The following is a 12,200-nucleotide window of genomic DNA, read 5'->3' as shown; positions in this document are numbered from 1 at the left end:
AGATCTCGGCTCACCAAGGCTCGCTCTTCTCGAAACAGAGAGAGGCCCACGTGTTGGGCCTGCTGTGGAGGGGCACTGTGTTCATAGAGGAACTGGATTAATCAGCCCCCACTGCCTTCTGATGCCACTATTTAACAGATGAGGAAACTAGGCTAGAAGATGCCACAAGATTGGATAGAGTTCATCAGCTCTCGAGGGAGGGGGACTCCAGGACTCTGGACTCACGGCCCAATGCTGTGGTCATCACTGCAAGGGCAAGCGACAGCATTCAGGAAGCCAGCATTAAGAAGGCATAGGAACACATGCAGCTTTCCTTAGCGTGAGAGAGGGGCAGGGGCAGGCCTCTCTTGAGCTAACTTGTGTAAATGGGCTCTGACACAAACGATCCTGAGGATCGTTTAGAAGCCAGATACTTACTTCACCAACTCTCGTCCTTCAGAGCCGACAAAATATTCAACAAGCCACTGACAGGCATCAAAACTTTTGGAGAGCAATGCTTCAATTGTGGCCACCCACTCTTCAGTGTCAACCCTTTAATAAAGAAGTACAACAACATTACCCGCAGAGCACTGGGGAAGAGATGACATTGAAAGAGGCTTTTCTATGGAGTTAAATGTACCAAAGAGACAAGAATAAACTGACCACAGGTACACTAGACTTCAGAGTCTGCACTTTCTGGTTGGTAATTAGAAACCTCATTCTTAAGCCTTTAAAATTCTGTTTTTGGATTGGAACACTAATGCATTGTTGGTGGAGCTGTGAGCTGATCCAACCATTCTGGAGAGCAATTTGGAATTATGCCCAAAAGGCGATAAAGCTGTGCATACCCTTTGACCCAGCAATCCCACTTTTAGGTCTTTTGCCCAAAGAAATCATGGAACGGGGAAAGGGACCCACATGTACAAAAATATTTATAGCTGCTCTTTACGTGGTAGCAAGGAATTGGAAGTTGAGGGGGTGCCCATCAATTGGGGAATGGCTGGACAAGTTGTGGTATATGAATACAATGGAATACTATTGTGCTGTAAGAAATGATGAGCAGGAAGAGTTCAGAGAAACCTGGAGGGTCTTACATGAGCTGATGATGAGTGAGATGAGCAGAACCAGAAGAACATTGTACACAGTATCATCAACATGGAGTGTTGACCTACTGTGATGGACTATATTCTTCTCACCAATGCAATGGTACAGAAGAGTTCCAGGGAACTCATGATAGAAGAGGATCTCCAAATCCAAGGGAAAAAAAGAACTGTGGAGTATAGATGCTGATTGAACCATATTATTTCTTTTGTTTTGGGTGCTGTTGTTTTTTTTTTCTATTTTGAGGTTTTGCATCACTGCTCTGATTCTTTCTCTTGTAACAGGATTAATGCAGAAATAGGATTAATGTTATTATGTGTATATATATATATGTGTGTGTATATATATATATATCTATATGTATATGTATAGAGATATATAGATATAACCTATATCAGATTACCTGCTGTCTAGGGAAGGGGGGAGGGAGGGAGAAAAATCTGAAATTGGAAAGCTTGTATAAACAAAAGTTGAGAACTATCTTTACATGTAACGGAAAAAATAAAATACCTCATACATTAAAAAAAAAAAATTCTGTTTTTGGGGTGGCTGGGTGGCACAGTAGGTAGAGCATCGGCCCTGGAGTCAGGACCTGAGTTCAAATCTGGCCTCAGACATTTGAAACTTACTGGCTGTGTGACCCTGGGCAAGTCAATTAACCCTCACTGCCCTGCAAAAAAAAAAAAACCCAAAACAAAAAACAAAAAAATTCTGTTTTCCCCAAGTCACCACAAAAAGCCTCAAATTTAAGCAGTTGATTTTTTTATAAAGCCCTATTTTGGGGACAAAAGTCTTTTGTTAACTGTTAGAGCAAAACCTTTTGCTATAATCATTGTTAGAGTAAGTCACTGGATGAAAGTAGTTCTACGGAAAATCTCTAGCATCCCATTCATTGAGCACCTGCTCTGTGCAAGACACTCTAGAGGGTACGGAGATATGATAAGGTCTCTGTTCTCCCATCTAGTGAGGAGGGTGCTGACAGCTTCATAATAGGTATGATGTGCAAATGGTGGGAATGAGGTAAGAGAGGCTGGAGAGAGTGCTCGCGGCACAGGGAGCAGACTCGAGTTGGATGGAATAAGCAGGAGTGGGGCAGATGGGGAAGGGGAAGTCATGGTGCCATGGCCTGTGCTGAGCGCGGGGAACACAGCAAAAGGCAAGGCAGCCCCTGCCCCCCAGGAGCTTCTAGTCACAAACAAGAGATAGACAGGACGACAGGAAGGAGGGCACCGGAATGAGGAGGCGCCAGGGAAGGGTATCCTGTAGGAGAGCCTGAAGGAGGCCAGGAGGGAGAGAGGAGGAGGGAGAGAATTCCAGGCCTGGGGGGCAGTGAAAGTAAAAGGCCAGAGCTGAGGGATGGCGGTTCTTGGTCATGGAGCAGGCAGGAAGCTGGTGGCACTGGTTTGGAGAGTAGGGTGTGTGTGCATGTGTGTGCATGTGTGTGCATGCAGAGGTTAAGAGGACTGGAAAGGGGGCAGTTGGGAGCTTATGAAGGACAAGGAATGAAAGACAGAGCATCTTCTATTTATCCTGGAGGTGCTGGGGAGCCATCAGAGTTGGATGAATGGGGTGGGGCAGAGATACACATTCAGACCTGTACTTTTTTTTTTTTTGAGTGGGGCAATGGGGGTTAAGTGACTTGCCCAGGGTCACACAATTAGTAAGTGTCAAGTGTCTGAGGCCGGATTTGAACTCAGGTCCTCCTGGATCCAGGGCCGGTGCTTTATCCACTGCGCCATCTAGCTGCCCTCAGACCTGTACTTTTGAAGATCATTTTGACAGCTGAGGATGGACTGGAGGGGTGGAGGGGTGGGGGTGGGGTGGGGGGGAGAGAAAAGAGGCTTGAGGCTGGGAAGACCCATGAGCAGCTATTGCAACAGTCCAGGCAGATGGTTTGTACCAGGAGAGGTGAGAGAGAGAGAGAGTGAGGAACTGAGTAGAACACCTGGTTGTGATCCTGGGACACTGGGAGGACGGTGGAGCGTGTGACAGTCATGGGAATAGGGTGGGGGAGAGGGAAGAGAACGACTTCATCTGTGACACATGCAATTGAGGATCATTCCAGGATGCTCAATCAACAGCTGGAGAGATCACAGGGGAGGGCAGCAGGGTGAGGGCTGGAGAAGGAGCTCTGAGAATCATTAGCAGGGAGAGGATAACTGCATGTGAGAGAGCTGATGTGGTCATCAAGTGGAATGGTCTAGAAGGGAGAAGGGGCCCAGGGCAGAGCCCAGGAGGGTGCCCACAGCTAGAGCACAAGCTGGGTGAGGGTGCTGCAGAGGAGATGTGGAGCGTTCGTGCAACAGTTCGGGCCAAGTCTCTGCTGGTGGCAACAGAAACTGCTTTAGACTCACGTCTGTTGGAGAGAATTAGTGAATGGGTGAAGAGATGACAGTGTGACAATGGGCACACCACACACTGCCCCTAGTCTGAAGCAGCATTCAGAAGCTAGATCACAAGCGTGATCTAGACCATGAGTTACTGGAAGGCTGGGAGCAAAGCTCATTCATCTTTCCCTACTCTACTACAGTGGGGTCAATAATGAACACATCTTACATAACAATAAAATCACAAGCCACCCACCCCACATTCTCCCAATTAGAAAAAGCTACAGTAAGAATCACGTTCCAGTGCCAAACTCCAGTCAGTCAGCTCACTTATGCCTTCTGGTTTAACATATGAATCATCAGTGGTTCTTAAAATTCTCACCTGAGCTTTTTCTTTGTCCGTAAATAGGTTTGGAAGAGAAACTGGATTGCTAACTGTAAGCTCACCTTTGCCATGCAAGGGTAGTAGGGGTGTTTGAGCTTAGTCTGAGGAGAAAGAAAAGGAAGGGGAGAGAGAGATGAGGGAGGGCATCAGTACTTTTTCTTCCTGAAGCTTTGCCAAAAGTACACCTTTCATTATTTGGAATGGTAACATTTATCATGTGATACCTTTTACTCTGAGACATGATTTAGAAAGAGGCTCTCAATGGAGATAAATATTAAGATTAAACTGAGGTTGGAAAAAACCACACCCTTAGACCTTCTCTAAAAAGGGCTTTCAATCAAGAAGACAATTGGGGGAGGGGAGAGACAACAATAAATAATCTATACAATTTGTATTTTACTCAACTACCATAATAGTCAAAGTGTTCACTGAAAACCCTCAGAAGGTATAAAGGGGCAGTCGATAGAGTTACAATGAGTCAGGAAGACCCAAGGGAATTAGGACAGCAAGTGGTTAATTGTGGCAATTGAGTGAACCACACTGACACCATCTTGCGACTCAATTCTGAAGCTAGTCCCCTTTCTATTCAATGATGGGTCTAGTCCCAACTCCGTCTTGAGAAAACTTTATTCAGTTGTGGGAAGTGGGAGAAAGCAGGATTGTACTATTTGAATGTACCCCTGAATGGCTGGGAAACTAGGCCGACTCCCTTTGCTGCTGAGAGACCCATAACCAAGGACCTAGGTTATGTTGACCAGAAACCCAGACAGATCCGAAGACTGATATGAGGAGTTTTCCCACAACTGGACACCTCAAGCAACCCATGGGTCTTTTCAGAAAAGTGGCCCCATACTGAGCGACCGGTTATCATTCCCATATTCCCTTGTTATTTACAGACACTTGGGGAGTGGGACACCTCCTTTTCTGAAATCAGGGAACTGCAGCTGTTCGGTCTCCCCCTCCCAGCTTGCAAAGCCCCTAATCTTTTAGATTACCCCGGCTTGTACTGTTTCCTTTCAATTAACTGGCCTTATTGGAGCAATTCTTTTTCTGTACAGGAGCCTGCTTTCTCCTGTATTCAGGGGTCCAAGCCTAACTGGAGGTCTGGTCTCAGTTTGTTGGGCAATTGCCTAATGACTGGAGTATACTCAGAAAATGCACCTTTTGTTTGCCTCTCATTTCATTTGTCATCTGCCACAGGCCTTAGACACTTATGAGCTGTGTGACCCCAAGCAAATCTCTCTCTTTTTGGTGAGGCAATGAAGGTTAAGTGACCTGCCCAGGGTCACACAGCTAGTAAGTGCCAAGTGTCTGAGGTCACATTTGAACTCAGGTCCTCCTGACTCCAGGGCCGGTGCTCTATCCACTGCACCACCTAGCTGTCCCCTAGGCAAGTTTCTTAATCCTGTTTGCCTCAGTTTCCTCATCTCTGAAATGAGCTGGAGAAAGAAATGGCAAACCACTCTAGGATCCCTTCCTAGAAAACTCCAAAAGGGGCCACAAAGAATGGGACACGACTGAAGAAGACTAAACCATGACACAAGGTATAAAACAAAAGCATCATCACCCTGACAGCAGGTAATGAAAAACCGTGACTAGCCATTACTTGAAATACAGTCTCATTTGATCAGGCTGGACCTTCTGGTTTCACCACGAACAAGTGACACCAAAGGGACGGAGCCTGCTGGTGTTCATGCACTTCTCCATCGAATCTGGGCGTGACTAGCGCAGACAGGACAAGTCACGGGACATCTTAGGGGCTGACGTGCTGACTCCTGGGGATCTCCTCGCTGTTTCCTCACACCATTCCAACACCACCCTGACCAACTACTTACAGCATTCAATGAAGCTAAAGACAGGACAAAGCTGAAATAGTCGCTACTATATACATCTCGGTTCTTCATAAATTTCAGGTTCTCATCTCTCACCATCTAAAAAAAGAGGCAATTTAAATTTTTTAATAAGTGAGGTCAGAAATGCAGGACTTCTCAAGAAGCAGCTGAGAGATGGAAGGAGGACACAGAAATGCTCATGATGGGCAGTGAAATCTTGTGTGAAAACCTGCGTGCTTCCAGGTGCTGTCACCTCTTTGGAGGAAGGCTTGGGATGTCTGTGTCCACCATCTCCCTGTCTGGCATGACCACTCACCCAGAGGACATAGGTTTGGGCCTTCTCTTTGTGTGTTTATGACACTGATTCTTCAGTGACCATTCGTTCAGTGTAAAAGAACAAGGAAACACAGTCCTGAGCCCTAGAAAATCGTCAGGGTGGATGGAAAGAAGAGCTGCTCACATGCAGTTTTTAAAAGTGCTGTGCCTGTCTCTCTCTTTTTTATTTTGGCGGGGCAATGGGGGTTAAGTGACTTGCCCAGGGTCACACAGCTAGTAAGTGTCAAGTGTCTGAGGCCGGATTTGAACTCAGGTACTCCTGAATCCAGGGCCGGTGCTTTATCCACTGTGCCACCTAGCCGCCCCCGGGGCCTGTCTCTTAATAACCCTGTAAGGTAGGGAGTAAAAGGTTTCCGGTTTTATAGTTGAGTAACCAGAGCAGACAAGCATGGAGACTCACCCACCATCCCACAGATAAGAAAGTAGAATGTAAACTCCTTATGAGACAGTTGGCACTTAATAAGTGCTTATCGATCTAAAGTATCAGAAACAAAATCTGACCCCTAACGCCCCATCTAATGCTTGTACCACTAAGCTACGGTGTCTTCCTTGGAAGGTGAGGGGAGTGTTTCTTGATGTAGAAAATGGAGTCTGACAGTGTGGGAGACCTTCCTTCTTGGTCTGGTAGTTCCGTCCTTACCTGGTAGATCCTAACAGGCATTTTCTCCACAAATAGACCTTTTTTTTCTCCTTTTCTAACCAGCTTGGTTAAAATAGAGAGACGGTCACTGTTGGGTCGATGGGGCCGAGGAGATGACTGAGGTGAAATCTCTGGGGAAGACGGAGCTGATCTGAAAGAGAGAATGCCGTGTCAATGGCAAGCCCAGTAGCCCAGACTCAATGCCCCGGGGAGCAGGGCCTTTGCCTCTGGCTTCTTCTATGGCCCGTGACAAGGAGAACCAGACTAGACCAGCACAACACCTTTTGTGCCTGCATTGCATGAGCCTAGGGCTCAAACAGTGGACATTTTTTACAATGATTCTCTTCTGACTGCCTACAGAATGATTCTACCTCCCTGACTGCTTTCCATCAAAGCCTTCCTCTCACATGCAAGTGGCTGTGGGGACTGTGAAGGTTTGCCAGAAGAGGACAAGCTTTGGCAGGATCCACATCAAGCTGGAAGAGCTTTGAGCCAGGGCCTGGTCATGGACACACAACAACCCTGGTGTGCAGAGGCTCAGCTCAACAGGCCAGCCACTAGAGCAGGGATCATGATCGGGGCTGGCACGGCAGAGACCTGCCCTGGTGAAAATAGGTGTGGCATGACACCCCAAACGTGCCATGTGCTGGAGGGCAGGCACCCTGGTACAAAGGCCGGGCCTCCAAATCACACGATGCAGGAGCAGGAATATGGAGCAGACCCAAGAGGAAAGGAGTCTGAAAAGTGGCTGCATCCACTTAAGAAGTCCTGTTAGGACTTTACAGCAGAGCTTAACTGGGTCAGCAAACCGAGAAGCCTGCCTGTGGCCTCTTCAGGGCCCCGCAAGGCACGCTGACACCCAAAGACCAAACGATGCTGGCAGTGCCAGGGAAGGAACTTACAGGGAGAGGTCTTCTGCCTCCTGGCGCACCACGCTAACACGGCTTTTCTTTGGTAACACTGGTGAGTTCTGGTCAGACACCCGCTGGTAGAAGAGCATATAGGCGTTCCAGTATCGCCGGCGTACATCTGGGTACGGGTTTGCTTTGGGACAAGAAATTAAAAACCATTGGAAAACACCACAACTCACTACTTTATCAAAGCAACTGGAACTGGGGGGGGGGGGGAAGGGGTCTAAACTAAAGGCAGCCGTCCACCATCATCATGCCTGTAGGTTAGGCAGTCCCTCATTGGCCCCAAAGTGTGAGGAAGAGGAGAGAAGGCCTCATTTTAGGACAGCCAGACCCCAAAGTCCTGTTTACTTTCCCTCCTGGGCTGGCTTCAGGGTCGAAGGAGAGGCAGGTCCTCCCCACCCTCGAGGCATTCCTATGGAAATCTGGTTGCCCAGCCCCCCCCCCCCCCCCCCCCCGCCTGTTGAACCCCTCAGTCCTGTGCCTTTTCCCATAAGCTGGACAGTGATAAGTGACAGCAACTGCAAAGCCCAGAAGCATGGGAAGAGCCGTTTGAATCTGGATGGGTGGGCAACACTTAACTAACTGAAGAGCTCCCCCCCACCCCCCTGCCCCAACTCCCTTCGCTGAGAGTCCTAGCACTGAAAAGTGGCTACACTGTACAAGGGCACATGGTGTGGCTTTGTGGACTTCTGATTTAGTAATAAATTCTAAATGTAAAACTAGTGAAAAGGAAATGTCTGAAAATACTTACACTGATCATATACTTTTGGTCTGTACTCGCCACCAAAACATTCATACTCCAAGGTCTCATCATTTAAATCAAACTCTTCCACTACGGTGTCATTGAATTTATACCATTTGCCTTTTCCACATCCCCTAGAGACCAAAGACAAGTCATGAGCATTACTGAAGATGTTTTCTCCTTCAACTATGTTCAGTAGGACAACATACAAGAATGTCTACATGGGGCAGCTAGGTGGCGCAGTGGATAAAGCACCGGCCCTGGATTCAGGAGGACCTGAGTTCAAATCCAGCCTCAGACAATTGACACTGACCAGCTGTGTGACCCTGGGCAAGTCACTTAACCCTCATTGCCCCACCAGAAAAAAACCAAAACACAAACAGAATTCCTCAGACAAGAGCTCCTTGTATTCATGAAACCACAGGTCTAGTTCCTGTGCCTAAAATATTCATAAGAATGCCTATGGGTGAAGCAGCTGAACAAGATGTACTTATGTTAGAAAAAATATTAATAACATTGATTAAAATTAAAATTTTTTTTGTTTTTTGTTTTTTTTTTGTTTTTTTCAGGGCAATGGGGCTTAAGTGACTTGCCCAGGGTCACACAGCTAGTAAGTGTCAAGTGTCTGAGGCCGAATTTGAACTCAGATACTCCTGAATCCAGGGCCGGTGCTTTATCCACTGTGCCACCTAGCCGCCCCGATTTAAATTAATTAAAAGCTTTTGGCAGTACATGAAGAAAAATCTGGAAAGGTGGAAAACAGAGGGTTGTGACCTGACAGGAAAGGGGTCATGGCGTTTGCTGAGGAAATGAAAGCAAGGAAAGAGCAGAGTGTTAGCTACAAGGCGCCAAGGGAAGAAGGAGCCACCTATGCCAGCCCTGTCTCGGCTCTTTACCTTCTGTCCTTGATAAAGGAGTAATAGTGGCCTGCGTGGGCCTGGCCGCTGTGCACAATCACACCAACGAGCTCATAGTTTTCAGTAGGGGCCACTTTCTTCCGTGGGGAGCCTCCAGAACCTTGGTCCATGTGTCTACCGTTCTCACCGACTTCACAAGATGAGTCCTGGCGAGCCATTCCTGAAACTGTGTACGGCTCCATGTTTAGCATCCAGGGAAACTATCCAAAAGCAAGCAAGAGCAGATTCGTGTTGAGCAGGTGACGCAGAGAACACAGCAGGTATGAGAAAAACGAGGCATTCCAGAAGAAAGCCGCCTGCAGCCAAGGCCCTGGGCACTCAGAGGCCACTTAGGTCTCTCACCCTCTCCAAACCTCAGTTTCCTTACATGTAAAATGGCGGGCATTAACTCTCGTGCCCCGTGGCTGCTGTGAGGAAAGGGCTCTTGGGTGCCTGACACATCCCACTAAGCTGAGGACTCCTCCACACTGTTTCCAGGTCCTAGCACTGGCCCTTCTCACGTCCTGCCGCTGCCCCACACCCGAAGCCCTTCTGTCCAATCTGGCACGGGAGCTGTCTGAACTTAAGTGGGAGATCTCTCGCAATACAACCTTCTGGCTACTCTGAAGCTGGAAAAAGCATTCCAAGGAGCCTGAACTCGACCCTATTAGTACAGACTGCAGATGGCTTGGCTTAACAGAGTCTCTTCCCATGCCTCTCTAGGAATGTGGCTTCTTTGAGAACCCAATAGGGCAGAGGACCTGAAGGGAGCAGTAAGAAGAACAACCAAGGAAAATAGAAATATCAGTCATCTGGTTACCCTTATTTGTTCATCATATTTAATTGAGCGTCCACTCTCCCAATCAAATCCAAATCTCATCAGGTGAATCACCAAGACACTGGGCAAAGACTTAATGCATGTCCTTTTCACTGTTGTTCTCTGCAAGAAAGGTAAAAACCAGTTACCTTTACTAAGAAAACTTCAAAAACAATTACGTAGATTAATCCAAACCCCATTAATTTCTAGGCAGTAGACGGAAAGCGCACTATGCTGGGGGTCTGAGCTTGGAGTCTGCTGCTTACTACTACATGACCTTGGGGCAGTCACTTCTCTCTGGAGCTCAGCTCTCTTCTCTGTAAAAAGAAGCAGCTGAATCAAACGTTCTCTTTCTAAGGAGGCCCCTTCCAGCTCTTAATCACGTGACCCTAGAGACCACCCTTCTGAAGGAACCAAGGATGACTGCTCGGCTCTCTGCCTGCAGGGGAGGGGGACAGATGGTGCTCCCTGCTGACAATCTCCCAGTTCAGGACTGACTGACCATAAGGGGGTGGGAAGGAATTCATGTGAATAGAAGCCAACTCAAGCTTAGCAAGGTAGCCATGTTTCCTAACACCACACATAAAGGGAGGGTTCATAAATACAATACCTTGTCTTTACACTTTTCACAGTAATAGGCATTACTCCCCTCTAGAACTTCACCTCTAACAAACTGGTCCAAAGAAATCTCCAGACTCTGACAAGAAGTAACGCCGAGATTGAGCGCCATGAAAGCTTCTTCTCGCTCATACCTGGAAAGGAGAGTGAGGTGTTTTGGAAGCTCTTCTGAAGGGACCCTGGGGGGAGAGGAGCTCCCTCAGATGGCCGGAGGAGGAAGGAAAGACAAGGTTGACAGGGAGCTGAAACCCCCAGTTACTAGGGAAACCCTAAGAAAGCACAGTCTTGTACATGGAAAACTAGAGCTAGGTCCCTGAAACCTCTAGCAAACGTCGCTGCTGAACCCCTGGCAGTGACCCCCAAAGTTGTGTGGAGCAGGGTATGTGTGACAGGTCTGGCGGAGGGCGAAGCTGATCCTGGTCTTCAGATCGTAGGCCAGTAAACCAGACTCTAATTCCTGCCAAATTCTAGAAAGTTTCATCTAAGAGACAGTTAGTGAACAACCAGGAAAGGACTATTGATTAGCTTCTCAGAAAAGTCTGTGATGGCTTCATCAAGAGCAGGTGATATTCAGTTATTTTCCAGTTTTTTTTTTTTTTTGGTGAAGCAATTGGGGTTAAGTGACTTGCCCAGGGTCATACAGCTAGTAAGTGTTAAGTGTCTGAGGCCAGATTTGAACTCAGGTACTCCTGACTCCAGGGCTGGTGCTCTATCCACTGCTCCACCTAGCTGCCCCCAACTACACAACATTCTTATCATGGATGGGATACCCATCAGACGTGCAGATGACCGAGAGCAGGTGAGCTCTAACAGATGGGCTGATGGCAATCACTGATGGGAATGGACCACAGAGACCATCGACTTTAATCTATGCTCCTAATGAACAGGAACTATTCCTTTACAAAAGGATAAGTGGTTGTCTGGCCACTGCTTGGAGACCTTCAGAGATCGGGAAACCACCAACTGCCAAGGCAGGTAGTTGCTCCTCATCAAACCCCCACTGACACCTCTGCAATTTCTCCCCACGGCTCCCCCAGAGCCGACCAGAGGCATTTCATTCCTTCTTGTGGCAGCTTTTCAAATACCGTAAGATAGAAAACACTGTTGGGTCTAAGGCAATCCCACCCATTCTTATGAAATCTGGTCTTTAACGTGGCTTTGACAAAGCCACTTCAAGCACACGACCCCAGAGCACATGCTTGCTCTGAGTCAGCAACATGTTACGACAGCCCCCAAAGGGAAGGACCGAAGAGATACTGCACTGAGAGATGCTAAGATGTCTCCCCAGCTCCGACTGAGTCCGAGATGGTGACAACATCTGGGGACCACATTTAGGGCAGACACTGATAAGGTGGACAGGGCCCCTAGGCCATGCTATCTAGAACAAGACTGGTGCAAAGGGCCCTTTTCTCTCAGAAAGGAGGCCAAGGGACAATGTGACAACAGTGTTTATTTTTCTGAAAGGCTGACACGTAGAAGGAGGATCAGATGTTCTCTATCTGGACCCAGAGGGCAACAGAAGGAAGCAGCCAGACACAGGTTTGGGTGGAAAGCAGGGAAAAGATGTGCACACTAAGAGGGAATGCTGGGCATACAGCCTTGGTGATGCTTCA

General features: G+C 47.7%; 1 protein-coding gene across 2 annotated transcripts in view; it reads right to left on the bottom strand.

Moving 5' to 3' along the window:
* The window catches only part of USP24 (ubiquitin specific peptidase 24), a 155,315-nt gene that overhangs the window by 16,246 nt on the left and 126,869 nt on the right, over positions 1-12,200 (bottom strand). For both annotated transcript variants that reach the window (XR_006356444.1, XM_044005436.1), the window contains exons 47-55: positions 10,580-10,721; positions 9,973-10,092; positions 9,153-9,373; positions 8,266-8,390; positions 7,503-7,644; positions 6,601-6,751; positions 5,628-5,723; positions 3,790-3,893; positions 418-531 (exon numbers count right to left, since the gene is read on the bottom strand). Coding sequence is in view for 1 of the 2 variants with exons in the window: in XM_044005436.1 (XP_043861371.1) it covers positions 418-531; positions 3,790-3,893; positions 5,628-5,723; positions 6,601-6,751; positions 7,503-7,644; positions 8,266-8,390; positions 9,153-9,373; positions 9,973-10,092; positions 10,580-10,721 (1,215 nt within the window). In the remaining variant the exon portion in view is untranslated. The remainder of the gene's footprint in view (positions 1-417; positions 532-3,789; positions 3,894-5,627; positions 5,724-6,600; positions 6,752-7,502; positions 7,645-8,265; positions 8,391-9,152; positions 9,374-9,972; positions 10,093-10,579; positions 10,722-12,200) is intronic.

This window comes from Dromiciops gliroides, chromosome 4 (assembly GCF_019393635.1).
Source record: "Dromiciops gliroides isolate mDroGli1 chromosome 4, mDroGli1.pri, whole genome shotgun sequence".
NCBI lineage: Eukaryota > Metazoa > Chordata > Mammalia > Microbiotheria > Microbiotheriidae > Dromiciops > Dromiciops gliroides.
The sequence above is the reverse complement of the archived record's forward strand: the minus strand, read 5'-3'. Positions and strand labels throughout refer to the sequence as shown.